The 26756-nt window shown below is 34.8% G+C and overlaps 1 protein-coding gene across 1 annotated transcript in view; it reads right to left on the bottom strand.

Moving 5' to 3' along the window:
* The window catches only part of LOC109439478 (disintegrin and metalloproteinase domain-containing protein 32-like), a 121038-nt gene that overhangs the window by 14240 nt on the left and 80042 nt on the right, over positions 1 to 26756 (bottom strand). Inside the window, exons 13-17 of the mRNA XM_074331501.2 lie at positions 22028 to 22120; positions 19673 to 19868; positions 7018 to 7123; positions 5761 to 5944; positions 858 to 941 (exon numbers count right to left, since the gene is read on the bottom strand). Of these exons, the coding sequence (XP_074187602.2) occupies positions 858 to 941; positions 5761 to 5944; positions 7018 to 7123; positions 19673 to 19868; positions 22028 to 22120 (663 nt within the window). The remainder of the gene's footprint in view (positions 1 to 857; positions 942 to 5760; positions 5945 to 7017; positions 7124 to 19672; positions 19869 to 22027; positions 22121 to 26756) is intronic.

The raw sequence follows: 26756 nt of genomic DNA, 5'->3' as shown, positions 1-26756 counted from the left end.
GTGCCTAAGTGTCCCAACCAGTGTCTTTGCTCATCCGCAGAGCCAAGACAGTGGTCTAGTCTGACCAGGAAATTTGACAGGGTACAGGTCTGCCTGATTTGGGACCTCAAATGAAGAGCCTTGCCACCTCCAGAGATTGATCTGTCCCCTGACCCAGGCAGGGGACCTGAGTCATAGCCCTATTCACTGCTGAGTGTAGTTTCTAGCCCCACACAACTAGAATCATGGCCAATTTAATTCTATACAACGTTCTATAAAACTACCTACGGCTACAAATTTAGTAACCCAATTCAGTTCCATATTGAAACTAGATACAGCAGGGTTTAAATATTAGGAAAGGTCATCAAGAAGGACATGACCACTGGTTTGACCCACAAGCTGGACCTGGGAAATCTGAGGCTCCTATCCCCTCTACTGTGCTTGGGTTATGTGCTCTGCTTGCTTTCCCTGCACTAGAAACTACCCAAGGACACAACCTTGAGATAGAAACATGGTGATGAGACCACTTGGACTGTGTATGTGACTGAATCCAATTATGGCCTCTATATTAACTTTTAAAATTCTGGCGGGCATGTACAGAAAACTACTTGTCTTGCAGCTGCCCAAGACAAGCCTTATAAGCAAGTTGCCTTGTTTATTAAACCTGCAACCTACCAATCAGGAGTGATCTACCTTTTTCTTCAGTCTCTCCCTGCCATCCAGATCAGTTTCAGATTACATCCAGGAAGCACTAGAGGAGGTTGTGACCCAACACTAGCACATAGTTATAACCCAATAAACATTGACTAAATTAATGAGTAATTCTGAAAAGTGTCCAAGACAGATATAATTTGGAAAAACATAAATCATGTGCTTACCCCATTTCCACTGCACTTTTGTGAACAACGAGAGAATTCATCCATAAGTAACCTCGACTCTACACATTCACCATTTACACAAACCTAATGAAAGAAATGTCAAAGTCAGAGGGGTCCAGCTACCTTAACATTACAATCAGTAATTTTATAACATAAGACTATAACCATTAATGCAATAAGTATCCATCAAAGTACTGCTTTTGTCACACCCCACACATATTTATATGTATAGAATACATGTATAGAACTCAGGATGGACATACACATCCCCCAACAATGTGGGTCGCTTCTTGGGAGTCCCCAATCTGATTTAGACTCACAGTGTTCATGGGCAATTCTGTGGGGTCTGCCCATTGAAATTCTGATTGTGAGGGAAGAGACAGGAAGGGCTTGCAACAACCAGTGCTTGGATCTTGGCAACCCAGGTTCCTACCTGCAGTGCCCAGGTGTCTTTCTTGGGGGTATCTCTTTTCCTAGGGTCTCTCAAAGGTTCCCTGAAACCAGACAAGCAGCATCTGGCTTGAGTCTGTCCTGTACCTCTGGCTGAGCAGCCCTAAGTGCAGCACTAGCAGCAGCCAGCCGTGATTCATGGTTTGTCCTCTCAAGGTACTTCCAAGCACAGCATAGGTGGCAGCCATCTGTGGATTTCTTTGTGGCTCCTGCTGGATGGCCCCAGGTAGGGCATGGTCTGGGGATGAACTTGACCTACAGTGGATCCCCTCCAAGGCAGTCCTGGGGCTGGTGCCCCCTATGGCCAGCTTCAAAACGAGCTGGAGCATTACCCAGCCGCCTCCAAGTATGACACACCCAAGAGACAGATTGGGCTGGCACCAGAGTCCTGCTGTGGCAGATCCTGCTCTGTAGGGTCAGCCCCTGCACAACAACTCTTCCACTGTAGTCTAGTCCAGTCCTCACAACCAGTGAGCCCAAGTATCAGTCCCTCACATTGATGTGCAATTGTCAACCAAGGCTCAACTATAAGAAGACAGCACATACAACCTACACAAGGGATGCACCTGGAGTGCATGGCTCAAATGACCAGAAAGACTGCACCACTAAACCCCACAGTACACCTACTACATAAGACTGCTCTACTAAGACCAGGAGACACAGCAGTCCTGCCTCATATATAGAAACAAACACAGGGAGGCAACCAAAATGAGGAGACAAAGAAACATGTCCCAAATAACAACAGAAAGCTCCAGAAAAAGAATTAAGTGAAATGGAGATAAGCAATCTATCAGACACAGAGTTCCAAACACTGGTTATAAGAATGCTCAATGATCTCGGGGAGACCTTCAACAGAGAGATAGGAAGCATAAAAATGCAGGTGGAAACCATGAAAAAGAACCAGTCAGAAATAACGGATACAATAACGGAAATGAAGAATATATTACAGGGAATCAACAGTAGATTAGATGAAGCAGAGGATCTAGCCAGTGATGTGGAAGATAAGGTAGCAGAAAACACCCTACCAGAACACCTAAAAGAAAAAAGAACCCAAAAAATTGAGGAGAGTTTAAGGGGCCTCAGGGACAATACCAATCATACCAACATTCGCATTATAGGCGTACCAGAAGGAGACGAGAGAGCACAAGGAATTGAAAACCTATTTGAAGAATAATGACAGAAAACTTCCCTAACCTGGTGAAGGAAATAGACATACAAGCCCAGGTAGCACAGAGAGTCCCAAACAAGATAAATCCAAAGAGGTCCACACCAAGACACATCATCATTAAAATGCCAAAGGTTAAAGACAAAGTGAGAATCTTAAAAGCAGCAAGAGAAAAGCAGTTAGTTACCTACAAGGGAGCCCCCTTAAAACTGGCATCTGATTTCTCAACAGCAACTCTGCAGGCAAGAAGGGAGTGGCAGGAAATATTCCAAGTGATGAAAAGCAACAACATACAACCAAGATTACTCTATCCAGCAAAGTTATCGTTTAGAATTAAAGGACAGGTAAGGAGCTTCCCAGACAAGAAAAAACTGAAGGAGTTCATCACCACCAAACCAGTATTACAAGGAATCTTAGAGGGACTTCTTTAAGATGGGAGGCGGATTAAGGATGAGTGAAAGGGGAAGGGATTAAGAAGTACAAATTTGTTGTTATACAGTAGTCATGGGAATGTAGGATATAGCATTAATGTATATAGTCAATAATATTGTAATAACTAGGTGTGGTGCCAGATAGGTACTAGATCTATCAGGGTGACAGATGGGAATGGGGTTGAGGGTAAGGTGAAAAAAGTGAAGGTATTAATAAGTACAAATTGGTAGCTAATACAGTACGAGGAATATAATCAACAACGTTGTAAAGATCATGTAAGGTGCCAGACGAGCACTGGGGATCACCTCACAGATTGTGTCCAATGCGCTATATACCTGAAGCTGAAGCATTAATAGAATAATACTGAATGTCAACTATAACTAAATATATAGGTATACATAGACACAGAATGTGGAGTATAGCATAGGTAATATCATCAATGGTATTGTAACAGCTATATAAGATGTCAGAGGAGTAGTAGCTTGGGGGGAGGGTATCACTTTATGAAGGATTTAAATATATAACTATTATGTTCCTTTGTACACCTGAAACTAATAAAAAAAGGAATGAGAAATAAAGACTTTCTCAGACAACCAAAAATTGAGGAAATTGTTACTAGTAGAGCTGCCTTGCATGACAGGTTAAAAGTTCTTTAGACAGAAGGAAAATAACAAGTCAGAAACTAACAGAATGTACAACACCAAGAGTGAGCGTTTATGTAAGAGTAAGCTATTGTCTTTGTGTAACTATGACGTGTCAATGTGGGGTCATCAATTGTAACAAACATACCACTCTTGGGGATGTTGATAAGGGGAGGCTATGCTTGCATGGGGGTATATGGGAAGTCTATGTATGTACCTTCCTCTCAATTTTGCTGTGAACCTAAAACTGCTCTAAAAAATGGTCTTTAAAAAATGTTTCAGGGCAGACAAATGGGATACAAATGAAACAAGATGGACATGAAAAAACTGTAACCAAATAACCACTTTTTATTACAACACCATGAAATCTAACAAAACTATTCCTAAGAGTATAGTTAAAAGAATATCCTATATTCACTGTACATATCAAAATTTGGCATAGAAAGAAAATCAACTCAATATAATCAGGATACATATTAAATTTGCATTAAATATGAGCTATTATTACAGTCTCTTAATAAAGATAATAGAAATTTTTATTAAATTATACTACAGATATCTAACATTCTATTATGGGATGTATTAAACATCAACACAATCCTTTTAAGTTGAAAGTATAATATTGGAGGATTAAGGATATATTCCTAACTCCATTATTTATAGCAATATCAATTCCCCTAAGTTAAGGTTTTCTTAACCTGAGTGCAAAGATACTTTTTCTAAAGCATTTGAGATTTGTTTCCAGGCTAAAATAAAATAATGTGAAAATGATGTCCTTTTAAACACTAAGGCACAGTATAACTCTCTTCAAAGAAATGGCCTCACAAAAGCCTTCCTAAATCCAAACAACCTAACCCTATTAAACTTTTAATGTGTTGAGTCTTCTCATTAGTTCTTGGCCATGGTGATGTGTCTAACAACTCTATTTGAAATGTAGTATCTATTGTCTGCCTGTCTCAGTAAAATTGCCATAAAGAGTCCTGTTACACATGGACACTACTGACAGAAACAAAATTGCCAAGAACGTTTCAACATATGAGACTTACCCATAGTATAATTAAAGCTAACCTGGTAAAAAAATATTTCATACATTATCACAAAGAAGAACTGACCATGTTATAGAATAGATCCTATTCTTACTAAATCACCATCTGAATATTATCAAATCATCTACTGACTGTGTTTCATTTTTTAATTGTTTTGGCTCGATGGCTTAAATATATCTATTGAGCTCCCTGGCGTTATCCCTCCTTCATGGAGGCATTTTTTACTCCAAGCCATGAGAGGAAGCCCACATTAAAGAGGCCACATATTTTACCTACAGTCAACCTCATTTAAACTATAAAACCACCAAAAGTGGCTATTAATACATACATTTCACGTATTAAATAATTTGTTCAAAATCATCTATCAAGTTAGTAAGAGTCAGAATTCAGATCTATGCATATACATCTTTAAAGACTACATCTTATACTATATTATAGTTCCTCATGAGCAAAGATCTGATCAGAAACTAAATCAGACTTTGAAGTAAATTGATCCCCTCTATGTTTTCTCCAGATTTATGTCAGCCTTAGAAATATTATAATAACAATCAATAATAACAGCCAACTTATATTTAACTTTTTCTATGTGCTGGATATCATGTTAAGCACTTTATACTATTTATTATCTCATTTAATCTTCACAATAACCTGACAGAGTAAATGCTATTGCTATCCCCACTTTACATATAGTTGTGGTATCTCAGACTGGTTACATAACCAGGAAAATGTCAACACCTAAGAGGTGTTGATTCTCCAAAGATTTGATGCTAAGCAACCTCATCTAACGTGTATTGTTATCTGCTGAGCCACAAAGAGACACATACTACTAAGTGGGATTTCTTTTTTTTTTTTCTCCCATGAGAAAAGTAAATTTCTATGCAATAGAGTACTTAACTACACTGTATTACCAAGTTCTCTCCCCTCCCTACTCCAGCCCCAAAACACTTGGGAGTTTCCTTGCTCACAACATTGAAATCTTGAAGGGGATCAAATACTCCATTTCCCTCTTAATGTCTGGAGGCCAACTGAAGCTTATTCATTTTGTCCTTAAACCATATATTTAAGGTTACACAGAACTACATATGAATTTAAATTTGATACTTAAATAAAAATACATATTGAAGAAATGACTATAACTATATTTTTTAAATAAATTTTAAATCATTTACCCTCCCAACATCACATTCAGAGCCATTACGGACCACCATTGGATCTATAACAGAGCCATGAAGACTGTAGTCTAAAGTTACACATACAACATCTCGTACGTAAGCATAAATCACAGCAACATTTTCTTGACGGAAAGGAGATCGAGAAGGGTAGGTACAAACTAATCTGCCACATATAAGATTCCTGCAAAAATAACAAAATTACATGATTATAATACATCAGGCATTTATTAGAAATGCTTCCTATTTGCTTTCTTTGACAAAAAAAAAAAAAAAAAAAAAAAGAATGGTTGATCATCAATGGCAATGTATCTAGGGATTTAACACTAACTTTAAAAGCAAAAAGTAAAAAAGTATAAAGCCATTCAACCAAGATTATCTTTCAGTGCTACTAATGGTCTTTTATTCACTCTGCAGATTTATATACTTATTGTCAATTCACCCAGACAATTTATATCCCTATAAATAGACGGATATAAAGATAAGTAAGTTGTGACCCCCTACCCTCAAGAACCTTATCATCTAATACTAAATGTAGTACAAATCCCATTAAAATTGTTACAAATTAAATAAACAAATTCTTACAGAGATTTAAGATGAGGACACATTCTCACTTAGCAGTTAGGGAAGATGCCATCTGAGTCAAAGCTTACAAATTAGTAGGATTTCAACAGGCAAAGTAAGGTAATTCTATACAAAAGTAACAGCACAAGCAAATAAAGGAAGTATAAAACTATCTGGTATACGTACCAATCTACAAATTCCATGACTACAGGGGTCATGTATGATTTGCTAACTAGTAGCTAGCCCAGTGTCCAGCACATAGTATGTTCTTAATAAACATTTGTTAAAATAAATTCAGGACGAAATATCAAAGAGCTGCCTCTTTACATGCAGACAAAAATGAACTTCAATTTATAGACACTGGGCAGTCTTCAGCTTGGGCAAGCAATTGAATGAATGGGGACAGTATTTTTATAAAGAATAACGAGCAGATTCAGAAAGAAGAGGTACAATAGGTATTATTAGTTTCAATCATGTATTTGATTTAGGAACATAATGGTCATCTAAAAATTTCGTAGAAATTTAAGCCTGTCACACAAGAAATATGTCAGGGCTAGAGATTTTGATTTGAGATTCACTCCCATACACATGTAATACTTGGAACCACTGGAATGAATGACATATATAAAGAAAAACTAAAGAAAGAATCTTATAGAACATAAGAAAAATATCTTTAATATTTGCATAGCATACCTCCATGAACATATTTTATATTTGCCTCTTTCCAGACCGCAGTTCCCAAACCTATCACTTTGAGATTGTATTTCTTCATAGCAGGCAAATGGAGCATTTTTTGAACCTGTCAAAGTTAAAAATGTATTTGGATTAAAACTTGCTTTCTTTTTCATCTTCTTCCATTTCGTCATATATTATATGTCTCCTTTTCCTTTTTCTCTATTCTCTAATTAAAAGCTTTTCCTAGTGAGGTTGTAGAAAAAGAGAAAGAATTAAAGTTAAAAGGCAATGCTCATGGTTATCTTTTTTTCTTTTGCTTCATTTCCCATTATTTTCATCACAAAAGATATTATGAAGGGAGGGAAGAGTTATAGAAGTGTAAACCCTGAGAGGCCTCTGTGAAAGAAGGCAACAGAAAGATAACATAGAAAACTATACTTGTTCTCCTCGATTCTGAGGAGGAACTCATAAAAAGCCAGCTCTGTAACAAAATCTCATTGAAGAAATGTCACTGTATCTTCAGGAAGTCTAAAATAAAGGGACCAAAATTGTCAACTTACATATTTTCCTATATTTTTCCTTCATTACTATATGAGTGTTTTATTGCTTTGTAAAAGACTACCAAAATCTTGGCAGCTTACAACACCCATTTATAATGTCGCCGCTGCTGTAAATCAGAAGTCCAGCAAGGCACAAGCGATCTCTCTGCTCAGGGTCTCCCTAGGCTGAAATAAAGTTATTGGCTGGAGCCGCAGTCTCGTCTGAGGCTGGAATCCTCTTAAGAGCTCAATGATTGTTGGCAGAATTCAGTTTGGTTTTTTTTTTGCAGTCATAGCTCCATTTTCTTACTGTCTGCCAGGGGCTGATCTTGGCTCACAGGAATTCCCGCTCAGGTCCTAGTCACATGTCCCTCTCACAAAATGGCAGCTTATTTCTTCCAAACCAGCAGGAGAACCTTTCTGACATCTCCCATATTTTAAGGGTTCACATGATTAGCTCAGGCCCACTCAGAATGATCCCTATTAACTCAAAGTTGACTGATTGTGGACCTTAATTACATCTTGAAGTCCTTCATCTTCACTATGTAATCTAATCCCAGGAACAATATTCCATCATATATTCACTGGTTCTGCCCCAACTCAAAGGGGATTGATTACCTAAGGCATGCACACCAGGAGAGTCATGGGGGCCACCTTAGAGTTCTGTCTAGCACAGTTACCTTCTCCAAAATGAAGCTTGCACAGCCTAACTGCTTCATCTATAAAAGCAGATAATATCTACCTCAATGGATAGTTATGATAATTAATTAAAATGCTGTTTATTTAATCACTGTGGATTTCCATCTAATCCCCCTCTATATTCTTTTAAGATCAAGAGTGTTTCTCCTGCTTACCTGCCCCTTCCATGATTTACATTTATCCCCACTATTCTTTTTAATTCTTTATTGTGTACTAATTCTATATCTTTCTATCATTTTTAAACACTGGCCTATCAAAAGTGATTGCATAGATACCATGACGACAGGCAACGTTATTTCTGAGTATTCACAATGTTTATTCAAGACAGTTGTGAATCTAAGGCACTAGATTAGGAATGCCAATGCAGGGCTTGTTAAACACCATGATAATGTCCAGAAAAAAAACAGAAATTGGATAATTCAGTCCAGTTTGGAAAGGTAATATAAAAGAATATGTTAGGCACAGAGCAGTCAGATGAATTCTGTTGAAAGTGATGTTCTTCTTCCCAGTCCAATTTATATTAGTCCGTCTATCGCATCTAAAGGTACCAATGAGCCCTATTATTAACTCCTCCCTTGGAGACCCTCTCTCATTAGTGTTAGAGACTTTCTCTCAGAGAAGTCTGGGTTTTCCAGGGTGAGATGGAAACACTAAAAGTGCAACACTTTGCAAATGTCAAGTCACATGTCAAAAATACCCTTAAATCCAGCATACTGACCAAGTAAGAAAATTTGCCCTTCCATAGTCCAAATAGTGTTATTTAGATTCCCTGTACCCTGTTACCAAATGCTATGAGGTGCGATAAAGTCATGGGCATAACCTAACATCTCACTCACCTCATCTCAGATTCCCCTTACCGGCATGAATGCATTATTTGTTTTATTCTTTTACAATATTTTTCATAACTCCTGTTTCTATCTAAAATATTCTTACATCTTACTTCTTGCTAAAAGAAATCAACTCTCATCATAAAGAATGAAAATTGCCAGATATTACCTTTCCAAACCTCCTTTGAAGCTAGATCATGGGCATGTGATCCAATCATGGCCAGTGTGTCCTGAAGGAAACTCTGTTGGGGAACTCTGGAAAAGATTGTTCTTTATCATAGAAGATACAGGTTGAAATATCTTAGCCCCTTTTCGCTTTTTTTGCTTCCTTTCCAGGAACAAAAAAAGTACCTGGCTATCGTGAAGGAGAAAGTCCAGAGAATGATGGGGAAGTCAGTTTAGAAATGTGACAATGATGAAATTCAATAATCCAACTCTAAAAGCCTCTCGTAATTTTCATTAGGTGTGCCACATAAATGCCTATTATTTTTCATCTGCTTTTATTCTGTCATTCTATTAATGTGGACATAAAGTTGATAACTGGTACAATATTCAAATCCTCACTATGGAACCAGACATGTGAGCTCCTTCCAAAGCAAACTACAGCTGTAAAATATCCTTTCATTATTCATTTATTCAACAAAATTTATTGAGCAACTATTTTGTATCAGGTATTATTCTATGTGCTGGAGATACAGCATAAGATTCAGAAGTTCCTGCTTACATGTTAGTGAGGGAGACAATAAATAAATAAATAAATAAATAAATAAATAAATAAATAAATAAATAAAATAAGTGGTGAGTCATGTGATAAGTGCCATGGAGGAAGATAAAACAGAAGACAATTCAGAGTTCAAGGGACATGAGAGGGGATCATGCAAATAAATAAAGGAATTATTGGTCAAGATTAACCTAAAAAATAAATTTAGAAATTAGGAGACTTAGAAAAATATCAGAATCTACAAAAAAAAACAAAACAGTCAAATGATTGATTAGCTTGGAAGCAATGAGCAAAAGAAAGAACTGATTGTTGATGGAATTTAACTTAATGAGATGTTCAACACATGGAAGAATAAAAACCATCTCAAAATGAAGATAAAAAAATCAAGCACTGACTACTGATCATTTCCATATCTATATCTATCTATCTATCTATCTATCTATATGTATCTATATATAAGCATATATAGATACGTATATAGAGACATATAATATAGACATATATAGAGATATAGATAGATGATAGATAGATAGATAGATAGATAGATAGATAGATAGATAGATAGATAGATAAAGGCTATTAGCTTTGTATTGACAAACTAGGTTAGACAAGGAAGGATTGCCATGACTGTTATTCAGGATCAGCAATATCTATCCCAAACTAGTACTTTATCTATTCTTACTTTCTCCTGTACCTGCTTCCTCCATTTTTCATCCTAACTTAACGCTCAATTGCTCTATCCCATCTAGTTTACAATTGTGATTGATACATTATAATGCTGCTGCCTCTCTTGACTGAGCCTCCAACAAAGAACTGGCTTGGTTAAGATGGTTAGGGACAAAGACCCCTTGAGTTCCAGAATGCAACATTTGGGATGGGAAAAAAAGATACCGGTCTTTGGGACATCCTGCCAAATGAATGCACTAAGTTATGTTATCTAGAAAGTTATCTGCCAGAACCAGCAGGACAATGTATCTTGTATAGTCTTTGTTGCTTTAGAAAAATGTGCAGAATAGTTATTAAGAATGTAAACCCTGATTTCAGGAAGATCTAGCTGCCTTTTACTAGCTGTGTGATGTCAGAAAAATTATTATGAGGATATTATATGCTAATATATCCTCATTTCACTGTAAATCAGTGAAATGAGTGATTTCAGTGAAATTAGGACATTAGTACATATTTCATCTTTTGAAAGATACAATTAAGGTGACTTATCACAAGTAACTAAACCTAAGCATGTGTAAAACCAAATCTCTATTCTCTCTTACCCACACCCCAATTTTCTTCCGGTAGGGAAATGGCATCATCATGCACCTACTAACAAGTCATAAATGGAGAGTCACTCTTGACATTTCCCACTCCCTCAGCCTCTTTATTTAACTAATCATCAATACTTATCTGCTTTTTTAAATAGCTTTTAAAAAAAAGTTTTTCTAAACAGCTATCAAATCTATTTCTGTCAAATCCAAACTACAACCATCCATCGCCTGGAAATCTGTAATAACGTACAATATGGTAACTGCCTTCTTCATTATCATGCTATTTGGTTTCTTTCAGCTCCTCAAATACACCTTGCTGGTTCTCACTTTAGATTCTTTTCATATGCTCTCCCTTTTATCATCTGTGACACTCTTTCCCATGCCCTTCACCAAAATAATTCTTGCTCCCTCACATCCAAAATTATTGACACATTAGATGAATTTTCTTATGATATACTCACATTTACCACAGAAATCTCCTTTGTAGTGTTCATCACAGTTGTGTATATAAATTGGATTTTTTAGTAATTATCTAACAAGTTTATTATTAATGTATATAATAATCTAATGGTATTAATATATTACTATTAATAATGTATTAAAATAGTTTAATAATGTACCTTCACCCACTAAAATTAGTTCTCTTTAATAGTTGGATCTTTTTAAATAAAAGTTAAAAAAAAAATTCTTACCAACCACTGGCTTCCTGGACCCATGTGAACACAGTCAACATTCCATACCTTTCCATACAAATCCTAAACTGGCCAGCCTGAACACAATGCAGCTATCCCTACACACAACGAATACAATCACCTTTACCCCAAATCGAAGTTCCGTACAACTACAGCAATGAATTCTAAATCCAGCAGCTTGGGGTGATACCCATTTCTCTTCGTAAGGTTTGGACATGGCTTTTTATCATCCTGCTAGACTATCCTATTATACATGATTTAAAATGGTCTTGGATCACTGTGGAATAGCTGAATCTCTCTTATTACACAGTATAAATGTATTTTATACTTTATAAGCAGTATAAATGTACTTTATGCTTTATAAATGTATTTTTTGGACATCTGACCAAAGCCTTCAGCAACCCTCTAAAAGCTTCAAAAAGTAACTAACTCATTTTATACACAAAATCCTTTTCAAAATTCCAGCCTCAATGTGCAAATGGTTTGATCACCAAGGAACAACAAGTGATAGTCTAGCCAATCGCTTTCATTTTGCTAAGACTGCTATTTCTCAAACTATAAATATTTCTCATTATCCTCCCAATCTCAAAACATGTTAAGATCTAACAATAATAACAACTTAATTCTAGGTATTTGTGTACTAATCAAGTTAATTTGCTTATAAGTGACACAAACCCAATCTAAATGCGCTGAAACAATGAAAGCGAATTAATTGACTCATCAACAAAGAGCACAAAGTTCAAAGGTGAAGCTGGCCTTCACAACTGAAACTAATCTTCAATTGTTTCTATCTTTCATCTTTGCTTTTTATTCTGGCTTCATTGCCCGTACTGCGTAATTGCTTTTACGCATAGAGAATCGGACCAATCCCTAAGATACATGCAAAAAAGTCTATTCAATGTGGTTACAGTGCGAAAATAGTATCTAAAGAGGATTCTGACTTGTCGTGGGTCACATGTCATTCTTTGGACTAAACACAGCATCCAGGTAGGTTAAATAATACAATTGGCCCACTAATCTGGTGAGGAACTGGGACACTAAGTTTTGCAGATCCCATTCAAAACTTACGTCAGAATGGAATAAGAGAAATTTTGCTAACAATTGCAAATAATTTGCTAACAGTTTTGCTTAAAATAGCAGTAGAGGTGCAATTAGCAGAATAGGAAATTAGACCTAGGCATGGACAAAAGAGGTCCTTTTAAGTTATAGTTTTGAGTTCGTCTGTTTTTAGGAAATGATGACCATAAAGTCAAAATATAGTGTACAATGAATAGGTAATTATATTAGTACTTTCAGGCTATTATAATTTATCTATTGGCATTATGTTACAATATACCTATTTATTAAAAAATTAGTAGAGTTTATTAACTAAATTCAGTCTATATAAAAGTGCTATATAAATATACTAATTGAACACTTATATGTACTAGGCAATGTGTACTATTGCTTTCCATACTTTAAAACTACCACAACTTATTGCTTTAAGACATCTAGTTACATTCTACATAAAACTGACATTGTGTGCAAGCCCTTGCCCCACACCCCAGCACCAGCCAGGGATCCCAGATCACACTTCTCTCCCAATGAGGAAAAGGAGAGCAGGAGAACCCCAGTAGCCTCACCACAGAAAACCCAGAATCCTTCATAACCACTGAAGACATCTGCAGTCTTAGCCACCAGCGAAGACAGCAGTCTTCACCAATGCTGACTACAGCTGATGGAAAGGCCCAGAGTCCATGCACTGAACACTCATGGAGCCAGAGATACAGCTGCACCCCACCCAGCTGGTGTCCTTGCACCCACCCAAATGTAAAGTTATTTCCCACTAAAATCAGTCTGTTAAACCTAGAAGAGGTGACTGCTAATTCAAATGCTCACACACCATCAGAGAAAAAAATAGATTCTGAGTAACTACACAAAGAAACAGACATCTGCAAATTTCCTAACAAAATATTCAAAATAATTGTTGTAAAGAAGGTTGGTGAGCTAAAAGAGAACACAACAAATAACTCAATGAAATAAGGGAAACAATAGATGAATAAAATGAGAAGTTCAACAAAAAGAAATCATAAAGAAGAACCAAATAGAAATTCCACAGTTAGATTTCAATGAACGAAATGAAAAATGCAATACAGTGCTTCAATGACAGAATCAAACAGAAGAAAGAATACGCAAATTTGAAGGCAAGTCATTTGGAATTATCCAGGCAGAGGAAAAAGAAATAAAAAGAGTGAAGAAAATCCGCAGGATTATTAGATATCATCAAATGAATGAGGTGTGATCAAGAAATAGGGTGAATTCTGCTGCTGAGTGCCATCCAACAGAAACGCAGGGATCTTCAATACAGGGAGCGGAGAGTTAAACTTTAGTAACAGTGCGTGACAAGTTTCAACTTGTTTGGTACAGTCAGTCGGGTGTGAGCTATGGTTGAGAGAAGGTGTGTTTTCAAGTGTGCCAAAATCATGGATCACAAACAATGCATTAATATGAAATGGGCACATGGTTTCATCCTCCATCATGACAACGCTCTGTGTCACACATCACTTCTGGTACGGCAATTTCTGTCAAATAAAAACAAGGTGTCCTCAATCACCTTGTTTACTGGATCTGGCACCGTGCAACTTCTGGCTCTTCCCCAAAGTCGAAAGGAAAACATTCTGAAATGATTCAGGACATCGAAACAACCACAATAGTGCAACTAAAGACACTCACGAAAGAGGACTTCCAGAACTGCTTCAGAAAGTCGCAAGAGCAATGGGATAAGTATATTCAAAGCAAGGGAGAGTATTTTGAGGAGGATTAATGGCATGTGTCTTTTGCCACAATAATTTTTTTTTTAATTTAAACATTCACTGTATTTCATGATCACACCTTGTATATGCCTTATGGGGGTCACATTAAAGAAAAAAAACAGAGAGAGGAAAGTACAGAAAGCTTATTTAAAGAAATAATTGCTGAAAAATTCCCAAATCTTGGGAGAAAAATGGATAACCAGATTCACAAAGCTCAGAGGATCCAAAACATGTTCAACCCAAAAGAAACTAAACAGATTCACATTATAATAAAACTGTCAAAATCAAGGACAAAGATCAAATTTTGAAAGAAGGAAGAGAAAAGCAACTAGTGACATAGAGAAGAACCCTCACAAGACTATAAGTGAAATTTTCAGCAGAAACATTGCAGGCCAGAATGGATTGAGATAGTACAAGGTGTGATCAAACAATATGGCGAATGTCCAAAGTGATGAAAACCAAGAACCTGTAACCAAGGTCACTCCACCCAGCAAAGCTATCATTTAGACTAGAAGGACAGATAGAGCTTCCCAGACAAGAAAAAGCTAAAGGAGTTCATTGCCACCAAATAAATATTACAAGTAATGTTAAAGGGACTTCTTTAAGATTAAAAAAATATTTTTAAAGATTAAAGTATGAATAATAAAATAGCAATAACAACATATCTATCAACTATTACTTTAACTGTAAGTGGATTAAATGCTCCAATCAAAAGATACGGTGGCCGAATGGATAAGAACACAAGACCCTTACATATGCCGCCTACAAGAGAGTCAGTCACCTCAGACCGAAAGACACACATAGACTTTCAAGGGATGCAAAAAGATATTTCATGAATATGGAAATTTTAAAAAAAAAAAGGTTTATGTAGCAATACTCACACCAGATAAAATAGGCTCTAGAACAAAGGCTATAACAAGAGATAAAGAAGGACCCAGTAATCCCATTTCTGGGTAATCATATGAAGAAACCCAAAATGCTATTTGAGGGGATGTGTGCATCCATATGCTCATTGCAGCATTGTTTACAATGGCCAAGATGTGGAGGCAGCCTGGGTGTCTATCAATGGATGAATGGATAAAGAGCGGGTAGTACATACTCGTATATACAATGAAATATTGCTTGGCTATGAAAGGGAATGGGTTCTTGCCATCTGCAATGGCATGGATGGACCTGGAGGGTATTGTGATGCGTGGAGTATGTCCGACAGAGAAAGACAGATGCAATGTGATTTCTCTTACATATGTAATCTAAAAAACAAAATAAACAAACAAAACAGAAACAAACTCATAGATATAGAGAATATTTTGATGATTGTCATATGGGATGAGGTTTGGGGAGTGGGTAAAAAAGGAGAAGGGATTAAGAAGTACAAATTGGTTGTTACAAAGTAGTCATGGGGATGTAAGGTATAGCATAAGGAATATAATCAATAATATAAGTACGTATGGTGTCATATGAATACTAGATTTATTGCAGTGATAAATGTGAGGCGGTTTGTGAGGCAGGATGAAAAAGGTGAAGGGATTTAGAAGTACAAACTGATAGTTACAAAATAGTCACAGAGATATAAAGTTACAATATGGGGTATATAGTCGATAATATTGTAAAAACTATGTATCATGTCAAATGGGTACTAGACTTATCAGGGGATCACTTCATAAATTACATAATGTCTAACCAGTACACTCTACATCTGAAACTAATATTAAATAATACTGAATGTCAACTATAATTGAAAATATAGCCACTGGAATGTAAAGTACAGCATAGGGAACACAGTCAATAATACTGTAATAACTACCGTGTTTCCCCGAAAATAAGACCCAGCTGGATAATCAGCTCTAATGAGTCTTTTGGGGCAAAAATTAATATAAGACCCGGTCTTATTTTAATGTAATATAAGACCGGGTCTTATATAATTAATATAATATAATATAATATAATATAATATAATATAATGTAATATAATAAAATATAATACTGGGTCTTGTATTAATTTTTGCCCCAAAAGACTCATTAGAGCTGATTATCCGGCTAGGTCTTATTTTTGGGGAAACACGGTATGTACAATGTCAGATAGGTAATAGACTTAGTGGGGTTATCACTATGTGAGGTATATAAATATCTAATCACTATGTAGTTTTGTACACCTGAAACTAATATAATTTTGTCAATGGCAATTGAAAAATACATGTTTAAGACAAAAGGCAAAAATTCATAGACATAGACAACCATTTAGTGGTTACCAGAGGGTAAGGAGGGTGATATGGGGGGAAGGAGGAAGAGGGGAAGGGGGTCAAATACATGGTGATGGAAGGAGAACTGACTCTGGGTGGTGAACACACAATGCAATATATAGATGATGTATTAAGAATTGTATACTTGAAATCTATATAAATTTACTAACCAATGTCACCCCAATAAATTTAACAAAAATGATCTTAACAATTAAGAAAAGAAAAAAACAATCCTAAAATTTGTAAGGAACCACAAGAGGCCCAGAATAGCCAAAGCAACCCTGCATAGCCAAAGAAAGAACAAAGCTAGAGGTACACACTTCCTGACTTCAGCTATACTACAAAGCTAAAGTTACTGAAACAGTATGGCAGTGGCTAAGAATAGAAACATAGAACAATGGAACAAAACTGAGAGTCGAGAAACAAATCTCTGCATATATGGTCAACTAATATTTAACAAGAGAGCCAAGAATACTCAATGAGAAAAAGTGAGGATTTCAATAAATGATATTGGGAAAACTGCATATTCACTTGCAAAAGAATGAAATTGGTTCCCTATCATACACAATTCACAAAAAATAACTCTAAGTGGATAAAAACTTAAATGTAAGAATTGAAACCATAAAATTCCTGGAAGATATAGGAAAAAGTTCCTTGGCATCGTCTTGGCAGTGACTTTTTGGATATGACATGAAAAGCACAAGCAACAAAAGCAAAAAATGATAAGTGGTACTTTATCAAAATAAAAAGCTTCTGCACAGTAAGAGAAACAAGAAAAAATGAAAAGGCCACCTACAGAGAGGCAAAAAATGTTTGCAAATTTTATATCTGATGAGGACATTCTCAAAATAAAAAAAGAATTCATAGAACTCAATAGAAGAAAAAACAAATAATCTGATTTTAAAATAGGCAAAGGAACTGAATAGACTATTTTCACAGAGGACATACAGATGGCCAACAGGTACATGAAGTGTTCGATATCCCAATATCAGAGAAATACAAATCAACACCACAATGAGATAGCACTTCAAATCTGTTAGAATGGCTCTCCTCAAAAAAGAGATAATAAATGTTGGCGGGGATGTGGGGAAAATGGAACATGCCCACTCTTGGTGGGAACGCAAATTGGCACAGCAACTACAAAGAACAGTGTGGTGGTTCCTCAAAATGTTAAAAATAGCACTACCATATGATCCAGCAATCCCAGTTGCAATCCATTTCATATCCAAAGGAAATGAAAACAGGACCTCAAGAGACATCTGTACACCCAGTTCACTGTAGCATTATTCACAATAGGCAAAATATGGGAAAAACCTAAGTGTTCATCTAGACATACAATGGAATATAATTCAGTCATGAGACAGAAGGAAATCCTGCCATTTGCAACAACCTGGATAAAACTGGTGGGTAATAATATCCACTATGTGATTAAGTCAGAAAGGGAAAGACAACAAGTATGATATCACTTATATGTGGAATCTAAAAAAGCCAAACTCATAGAAACAGAGAGTACAGCGTAGTTACCATGGGCTGGGAGGAGGAGGAGAAAAAGGGATGTTCACCAAAGGGTACAAACTTCCACTTATAAGATGAGTTAAATTCTGGGAATCTAAGGTACTTGAAATTATACACTTGAAAGCATCTTATATACTTGAAAGCATCTTATATACTTGAAAGCATATTATATACTTGAAAGCATATTATATACATGAAAGCATATTATATACTTGAAAGCTGCTGACAGTAGCTTTGAATGTTCTCACCAGAAAGAAAGAAATAGTTACTATGTGACATGATGGAAGTGTTAGCTAATGTTATAGTGTTAATCACTTTACAATATATGAGTATCAAATCAACACACTGTATACTTTAAACTTACACAATATTATATGTTAACTATGTCTCAATAAAGCTGGAGTGCGAAAGACTTAAACAGTATACTGTAAAACTCCTAGAAGAAAACATAGGGGAAAAGCTCTTGGATATTGGTCTGAGCAATAACTTTTTGAATGTGACAAAAGCACAGGCAGCAAAAAACAAAAATAGACAAGTGGGGCTGCATTACACTAAAAAACTTCTCAGCAAAGAAAACAATCAACACAATGAAAAGGAAACATACAGAGTAAGAGAAAATATTTGCAAATCTATATCTGATAAGGGGTTAATCTCCAAAATATATGTGACTCATGCAATTCAACAGCAAAAATAATGAGATTGTAAAATAGCAAAGTACTTGAATAGACATTTCCCAAAAGAAGACAAAAAAGTGGTCATCAGATATATGAAAAGGTGCTCAACATTGCCAATCATCAAGGAAATGAAAGCTCACACCTTTGGGATACAGGCTATTATCAAAAAGTCAAAAGATAAGTGTTAGCCCTTAAGGATGTGGAGAAAAGGGAACTTGTGTACACTGTTGATGGGAATAAAATTGGTAAGCCATTATAGAAAACAGCATACAGGCTCCTCAAAAATTGAAAACGAACTACCTTTTGATCCAGCAATGCTATTTCTGGATATATATATATATATATATATATATATATATATATATATATATATATATATATATGTAATGGATATGTTAAGTAGCCTTGATTGTGGCAATTATTTCACAACGTACATGTGTACAAAAACATAAAGTCAAATACCTTAAATATATACATTTTGTCAATTATACCTTAATACGGTTTGAAACAAGTAAAAATATAGATGTTAAACAGAATAAAGAATTTAAGTGTATATATATTTACATACAACTTACATATAGAATATAAATTATATATATATATATATATTCTATTCTATATATATATTATATTATATATGCAATTGCCCACTGTCTTGATAATGTTAATAAAAATATTGAAGAGCAACTCTTTAGATGTTACAAAACAATATTACCTCTTCCAAATATGGATGCACAGCGTGCATCAAGATCATGGCAGTCTCCATCGTAACAAATAAATTTTCCTTTACATAAACGTCCATTGTATATAGTTATATCGGGATTACAGGCTGCTGAGCTTCCATTACAAAATTCAGGAAGATCACAGTCAGCATGAGCTTTGGGCCTACATTCCGAACCTGCACTTAGAAACTAGTAGAAATTAAAATATAAAAAATAAAGCATTATATATAAGATTGTTGCATTTATCAATATTTATTTCAAAACTGTGTTAATTCCATTTATAGGTTGATGATGTATTTATTCATTAATGTCTATTAGTGTCTTCTGTACAAAGCATTATGTTAATCATACTGAAAAAAATGAATATTAACTAAAACAGGAGAGAAGACATACGTACAGGGAAAAGCATAACACAAATATGATGTGATGAGAGCCAAGGTTTTATTTGTGTTTCAGTACAGGGAATAAAAGTCATTTTTAGCTTGCAATACTTATTCCTTTGGGGTAAAAATAGTGTAATTTAGACAATTCCAAATGAAATATATTTATTCAAACCATAGTTTGTAAGTTTGGAATATTTGTAATTCTATGGTAAATATGAAACATTAATAACAGAATGAACAGAAGGAAACTGAAGGGTGATTTAAAGAGGCCCTTCAAGTCTTTGGAGAGGAAGGAACCCAATTGTAATCTTTCTCTTGAATTATCCTATAGTTAATTAAAATTTCCACATATAGAAAATTTATATAAAGAATCTTAAATGGGCATCTATCTCATACTTTTTTTAAATTGAAGTTTATTGGGGTGACAATGGTTAGTAAAGTTACATAGGTTTCAACTTTGTAACCTAAGAACCTACAGAACCTCAACTTCTGTATTACTTCATCTATATATCATGCTGTGTGCTCACCACCCAGAGTCACTTCTTCCATCACCATATATTTGACCTCCTTTACCCTCATCTACCACTACCCACTGGCAACCACTAATCTATTGTCTATGAGTTTTTGTTCGTTTGTCTTGTTCCTTTGCTGTTTTCAGTTTTATATACCACATATCAGTGAAATCATATGGTTCTCGACTTTTTCTGATTTATTTTGCTTAGTACAATAATCTCAAGATCCATCCATGTTGTTACAAATGGCACTATTTCATCTTTTCTTATGGCAGAAGAGTATTCCATTGTATATATATACCACATCTTCTTTATCCAAGGACACTTTGGTTGTTTCCATGTCTTGGCCACCGTAAATAAAGCTGCAATGAACATAAGCTTTACTTATCTCATACTTCTTAATTGATAGTTTCCAGGTGACACTAAAAAGATCAGAGATAAAAAGGTACCACACAGTAAGATTTAGAGAAAAATAACATAAAACTGTGTCAGTGAAGGACAGTCAAGAACATAGAACCAACCCATGGTAGGCAGTTCAACAGAAGGATTTTCATATGACAAATTTGTTACAAATATATTGAAAGAGCTGAAAAGGAGAACAGGGGACAGGAGTCAACATCTTAACCATATAAGCTAAAATGTGATCTTTAAGGCAGATGATTTTTCAATAATAAGTTAATCATTTAAGTTTTGTGCCAATATGTAGCATTTCTTTTTTATTTTAAGTTGAGAACCATATGATTTCACTGATATGTGGGATATAAAACTAAAAACAACAAAGGAACAAGGCAAACAAACAAAGAAACAAAAACTCATAGACATTGACAATAGTTTACTGGTTACCAGAGGGAAAGCGGGGGGGAGGGGGGGGGCGGTAGGGTAGATGAGGGTAAAGAGCATCAAACAGATGGAGAACTGACTCTGGGTGGTGAACATACAATGTGATATATAGATAATGTATTACAGAACTGTACACCTCAAACCTATGTAACTTTACTAACCATGGTCACCCCAATAAATTTTAATTTTTAAAAATGTAGCATTTCTAATGAGTTTCATTACTTATACATTTATGGGAAACTGTTGTGACTTTCAATTACATACTTACAGATACCTATCACAAGCAGTAACATTTTTATTTATAAAAATAGTAATATTGGAAAAGTGAATAAAAATAATCCCTTTTAATAGAGATTTTCTGTATTGGAGACTCCTATAATAGCTCTCAATCAAAGTTTTAAAATAACAGCATCACATTAGAGAGAATAATGGCATTAGAAGGTTCAACATCCAGCTAAAGTTTACAAAATCAGAAGACTGATTCAGAATTTAGTATCTTCTTCTTTATTTAAAGGTCATTTATTTGACTTAGAACTGTAGGTCTAAGTGTTCTAAAGAATCCCAGATATGATTTACTATATACTTGGAAGATAATAATAAACTTAAATCTTACTTTACAGTCCTTGCAGCATAATCCTTTATCACACTGGGATCCTGATTTCAGCACACAAGTTTTAGGATCACAACAGCTATCAGGTCCACATTGCTATGAATGAGTGGAATGCAAGTAAGACTGTCATAACATAATATAAACTTTAGTAGAAGCTATACTTACTGTACTTTTTTTGAGTTTTGGGAAAGAATATGAATGTTGTGAACATTTATAGATTTTTGCATCTCTAAATAAATAAAATACTAAGGTACTTCAAGTAAAAACAGAATAACTGGAATTGCACTAAATTTTAATCAACTAGAAAACAGGACAAAATATATAGAACAATTTTTTTCAAAAATTGGATAATAGTAACAGAGAGTAGAATGGTGGTTACCTGGAGGGTGGGAGAAAAGGGGAGATAGTGATCAAAAAGTACAAACTTTCATTTATATTATGAATTAGTTCTCAGGATCTAACGTACAGCATGATGACCACAGTTTAAAAAGGATCGTATACTTGAAATTTGATAAGGGAACAGATGAAGTATTCTCACCACACACACATACGAAATGGTAACTGTGTGAGTGATGGATATGTTAATTAGCGTGAGTGTGGGAATCATTTCACAATGTATAACATATCAGAATAGCATACTGTAATATCTTAAACATATACTATTTTTATTTGTCAATCATACCTCAATAAAGTTGGCAGGGAAAGGGTGTGTAGAATTTAGGCCCACTGCAAATGTAAAGAGAACAGTCCCCAAGACTTCTTACACCAATCACAAGTTCAGTGGATTCCCAAAACTACCCTCAGGTTTGATAATTTACTGGAAGAACTCATGGATCTCACTGAAAGCTGGTATACTCACAGTTATGAATTATTGTATGGAAAGGATACAAAACATAATCGCCAAGAGAAAAAGCACCTAGGCCAGAATCCAGGAGAAGCGGTGAAAATGGAGCTCCTATTATCATCACCTCAGAGAATGATATACGCACTCCTCTCCCAGCATTAATGTTGACACTTCCTAACTCATTCTATGAGACCAATGTTACCCCCACACCAAACATTACTAGAAGGGAAAATTACAGACCAATATCTCTCATAAATACAGATGTAAAAATCCTCAAAAAAAATTTGGTAATCAAATCCAACAATGTACAAAAAGAATTATAGATCACAACCAAGTAGGACTTATCACAAGTAGGCAAGGCTAGTTCATTATACAAACCTCAATTAATATACTCCATTATACTGACAGGCTGAAGAAGAAAAATCATATGACCATAACAATTCATGTAGTAAAAGCATCTGACAAAATCCAACACTCACTTCTTATACAAAATGCTAGCAAAGTAGGAACAGAGGGAAACTTCCACAATCTGATAATGAACATCTAGAAAAAGTCTACAGCTAACATCACACTTATGTTGACATAAGCTTTCTCCCTAAGATGGTGTACAAGGCAAAGATGCCCCCCTCACCACTCCTGTCAAAATCTTCCTGTAAGTGCTAGCTAGTACAATAAGACAAGAAAATGAAACTTTAAAAAAATACATGTTGGGAAGAAGTAAAACGATTTTTGTCCAGAAATTACATGATTGCCTATTTAAATAATATTCCAAATAATCAGCTAAACAACAGCAGCAACAAAAAACCTCCTGTGACTAATAAGTGATTATACCAAGTTTGTTGGATACCAAGTTAACACACAAAAGTCAATTGTTTGCCTGTATAACAACAATAAAAACTGGGAATTTGTAATAAAAATCGTAATACCATTTACATTAACACCAAAACAATGAAGTACTTGCCAATAGTTTTAACAAAATTTTACAGAATCTATATGAGTAAAACTACAAACCTCTGATAAAAAGAAATCAAAGAAGGTATAAATAAATGGAGAGATATTCCATGTTTATGGACAGGAAAACTCAAAATTATTAAGTTGTCAGTAGTTCCCAACCTGATTTAGAGATTCAATGTAATTCCAATCAAAATTCTAGTGATTTGGCAAACTGATTATAAAGTTTATATGAAGAGGCAAAAGACCCAGAACAGTCAATATAATACATAACAAGAAAAAGGAGGAGGAAAATTAAAGGACTGATAATACTTAACTTCAAAACTTACTATAAACTCTAATAATGACAGTGTGGTATTTAAAAAAATACACCAAAAAGGAAATAACTGGAACAAAATAGAGATCCCAGAAATAGACCTACACAGAGAACAAAAATCTCTGACAATAGAGCAAATGCAATTCAATAGAGGATGGATAGTCTTTTCAATGAATGGTGCTGGACAACTGCACATTCACATGGAAAATAATGACTCTACACCTTTCAAACAAACAAACAAACTCAGAATGGAGCATAAATCAAAATGTAAAATGTCCTCCTAGAAGGTTAGATTTAAGAGGGAAGATCTCATATTAAGTACTCTCCCACAATAAAAATAATAAATAAATAAATAGGAATAATACAAATCTTAAACACATTTTTTTCAAAAAGAAGGGAGCACTTTCCAACTCATTTTATGAGTCAAGAATCACTCTGACACCAAAACAAGATGAAAATACTACAAGAAAAAAACTATAGACCACAATGTCTTTATAAAAGTGTCATAATTCTGATGAAATATTGGCAAATTAAATCCAGACAGATAGATAGATACATAGATAGATAGATAGATAGATAGATAGATAGATAGATAGATAGATAGATAGATAGATGTTAGATAGATAGATAGAAATCCAAGTGGGGCTAATGTCAGGTTGGATGAGTATTCAAAACCAATCAATGAAAGGCACCATATTAACAGGAAAAAAGGCAGGAAAACTCATATGATGAGCTCAATAAACACAGAAATAAGACATTTGACAAAATCCAACATTAATTCTTGACTATGGTGATGGAAAGAGAACTGACTCTGGGAGGTGAGCACACAATGTGATTATGTATTACAGAATTATACATTTGAAACCTATGTAATTTCATTAACCATTGTCATCCCAGTAAATTTAATTTAAAAAAAAATCTCTCAGCTAACTAGAAATAGAAGGGAACGTCCTCAACATGATAGAGGGATCTGTTTAAAAAGAAAATGTTTATATCTAACATCATATTTGATGGTGAAAGTCAGAAAGTTTTCCCCCTAAAAATAAGAACAAAGCAAAGATCACTTTCAGCACTTTTAATCAACACCAGAAACAAGGTGGATTCACAAAAGTCAACTGTATTTTCATATTAACAATGGACAACTGTCAAATAAAATATTAAAATAATACTATCAAAACCATTAAACTTTAGAAAAAATAAATTAAAGAAGACTTTAATAAGTGGAGAGGTACACCATGTACATAGATTGGCAGACTCAATATTGGTAAGATTCCCCCAAAATTGATACATGGATACAACATAATTCCAATCAAAGTCCCTACATTTGCATGCTGATTCTCTAATTTATATGAAAATACAAAGATCCTAGAATAGTAAAACTATCTTGGAAAAGATGAACAAATTTGGATGGTTTACACTATTTGTTTTCAAGACTTACTGTAAAGGTACATTAATTAAGACCATGTGGAATTGGCATAGGATATACATATAAATAAACAGAAAAGAACCCAGGGATAGACACACATGTATGGTAATTTATTTTCATAAGGATGTTAAGGTAAAACAATGGTGAAAATGTAGTTATGTTAACAAATACTGCTAAAAAATTGATGTTCTTATGGAGGATAATGAATGTCAACCCAAATCTCTCAACAAAAGCAAACTTCAACTCCAATGCATCACAGACTAAATGTAAAAGTTTAAATCGTATAACTTCTAGTAGAAAACATAGGAGAAAATGTTCATGACCTTGGGTAAGCAAAGATTTCTTAGGACAGAAAAAGCGTGACCACAGAAGAAACAAATGATAAAATGGACTTTCTAAAAAATATACCTGTTATTCAAAGATTTTGTTAAGAAACTGAAAAGGTAATCCATAGATTGTAAAGAAACACTTGTAATATACATGTCTGACAAAGGACTGGTATCCAGCCTATACAAAGAACTCTTGCAAATCAATAAAAATAATAATAGTAATAATAATAATAACCCTAATTTTAAAAACTGGCAAAAGATATGAACAGATTATTCAAACAACACATGGCCAATAGAACATGAGAAATGCTCAATATCATTAGGGTCATCAAGGAAATACAAATCAAAACCATTGGAATGGCTAAAATTTGAAGGCTGCAATATCAAATTCTGGTAAGGATGTGGAGGAAAGAAAAGTTTTATATGTTGCTGATAGGATTGTAAAATTATACAACGACTTTGGAAAATAGTTTTCGAAGTTTCTCATAAAAATATACTTATCATGTGACCCAGCAATTCTACTTTCAGGAATTCAGAATAATGGCCCAATATTGTTAACAACTCAAATGTCCATTATCAGATGGATGGAAAAACAGATTGTGGTATATCCAAACAATAAAATATTAGTCAAAATAAAAAGGGAGAAACTATTATGACATAAAACAATGTGGACGAATCTTGAAAACACTGTAACGAAAGGAGATGCTAGACACAAAGAATATGTACTGTATCATTCTTTTCATATGACTTTCTAGATCAGGCAAAACTGACATAACCAGAAGTTGCCTGGAGATGAGAAGTTACATGACTGCAGAGGGGGCATGAACAAACTTTTGGGGATAATGAAAAGAATCTCTACCTTAACT

Source organism: Rhinolophus sinicus, chromosome 16 (genome assembly GCF_057876585.1).
Source record: "Rhinolophus sinicus isolate RSI-liver-muscle chromosome 16, RSI-T2T, whole genome shotgun sequence".
NCBI classification, from domain to species: domain Eukaryota; kingdom Metazoa; phylum Chordata; class Mammalia; order Chiroptera; family Rhinolophidae; genus Rhinolophus; species Rhinolophus sinicus.
Note: the sequence above shows the minus strand (reverse complement) of the source record. Positions and strands in the feature narration are given on the sequence as shown.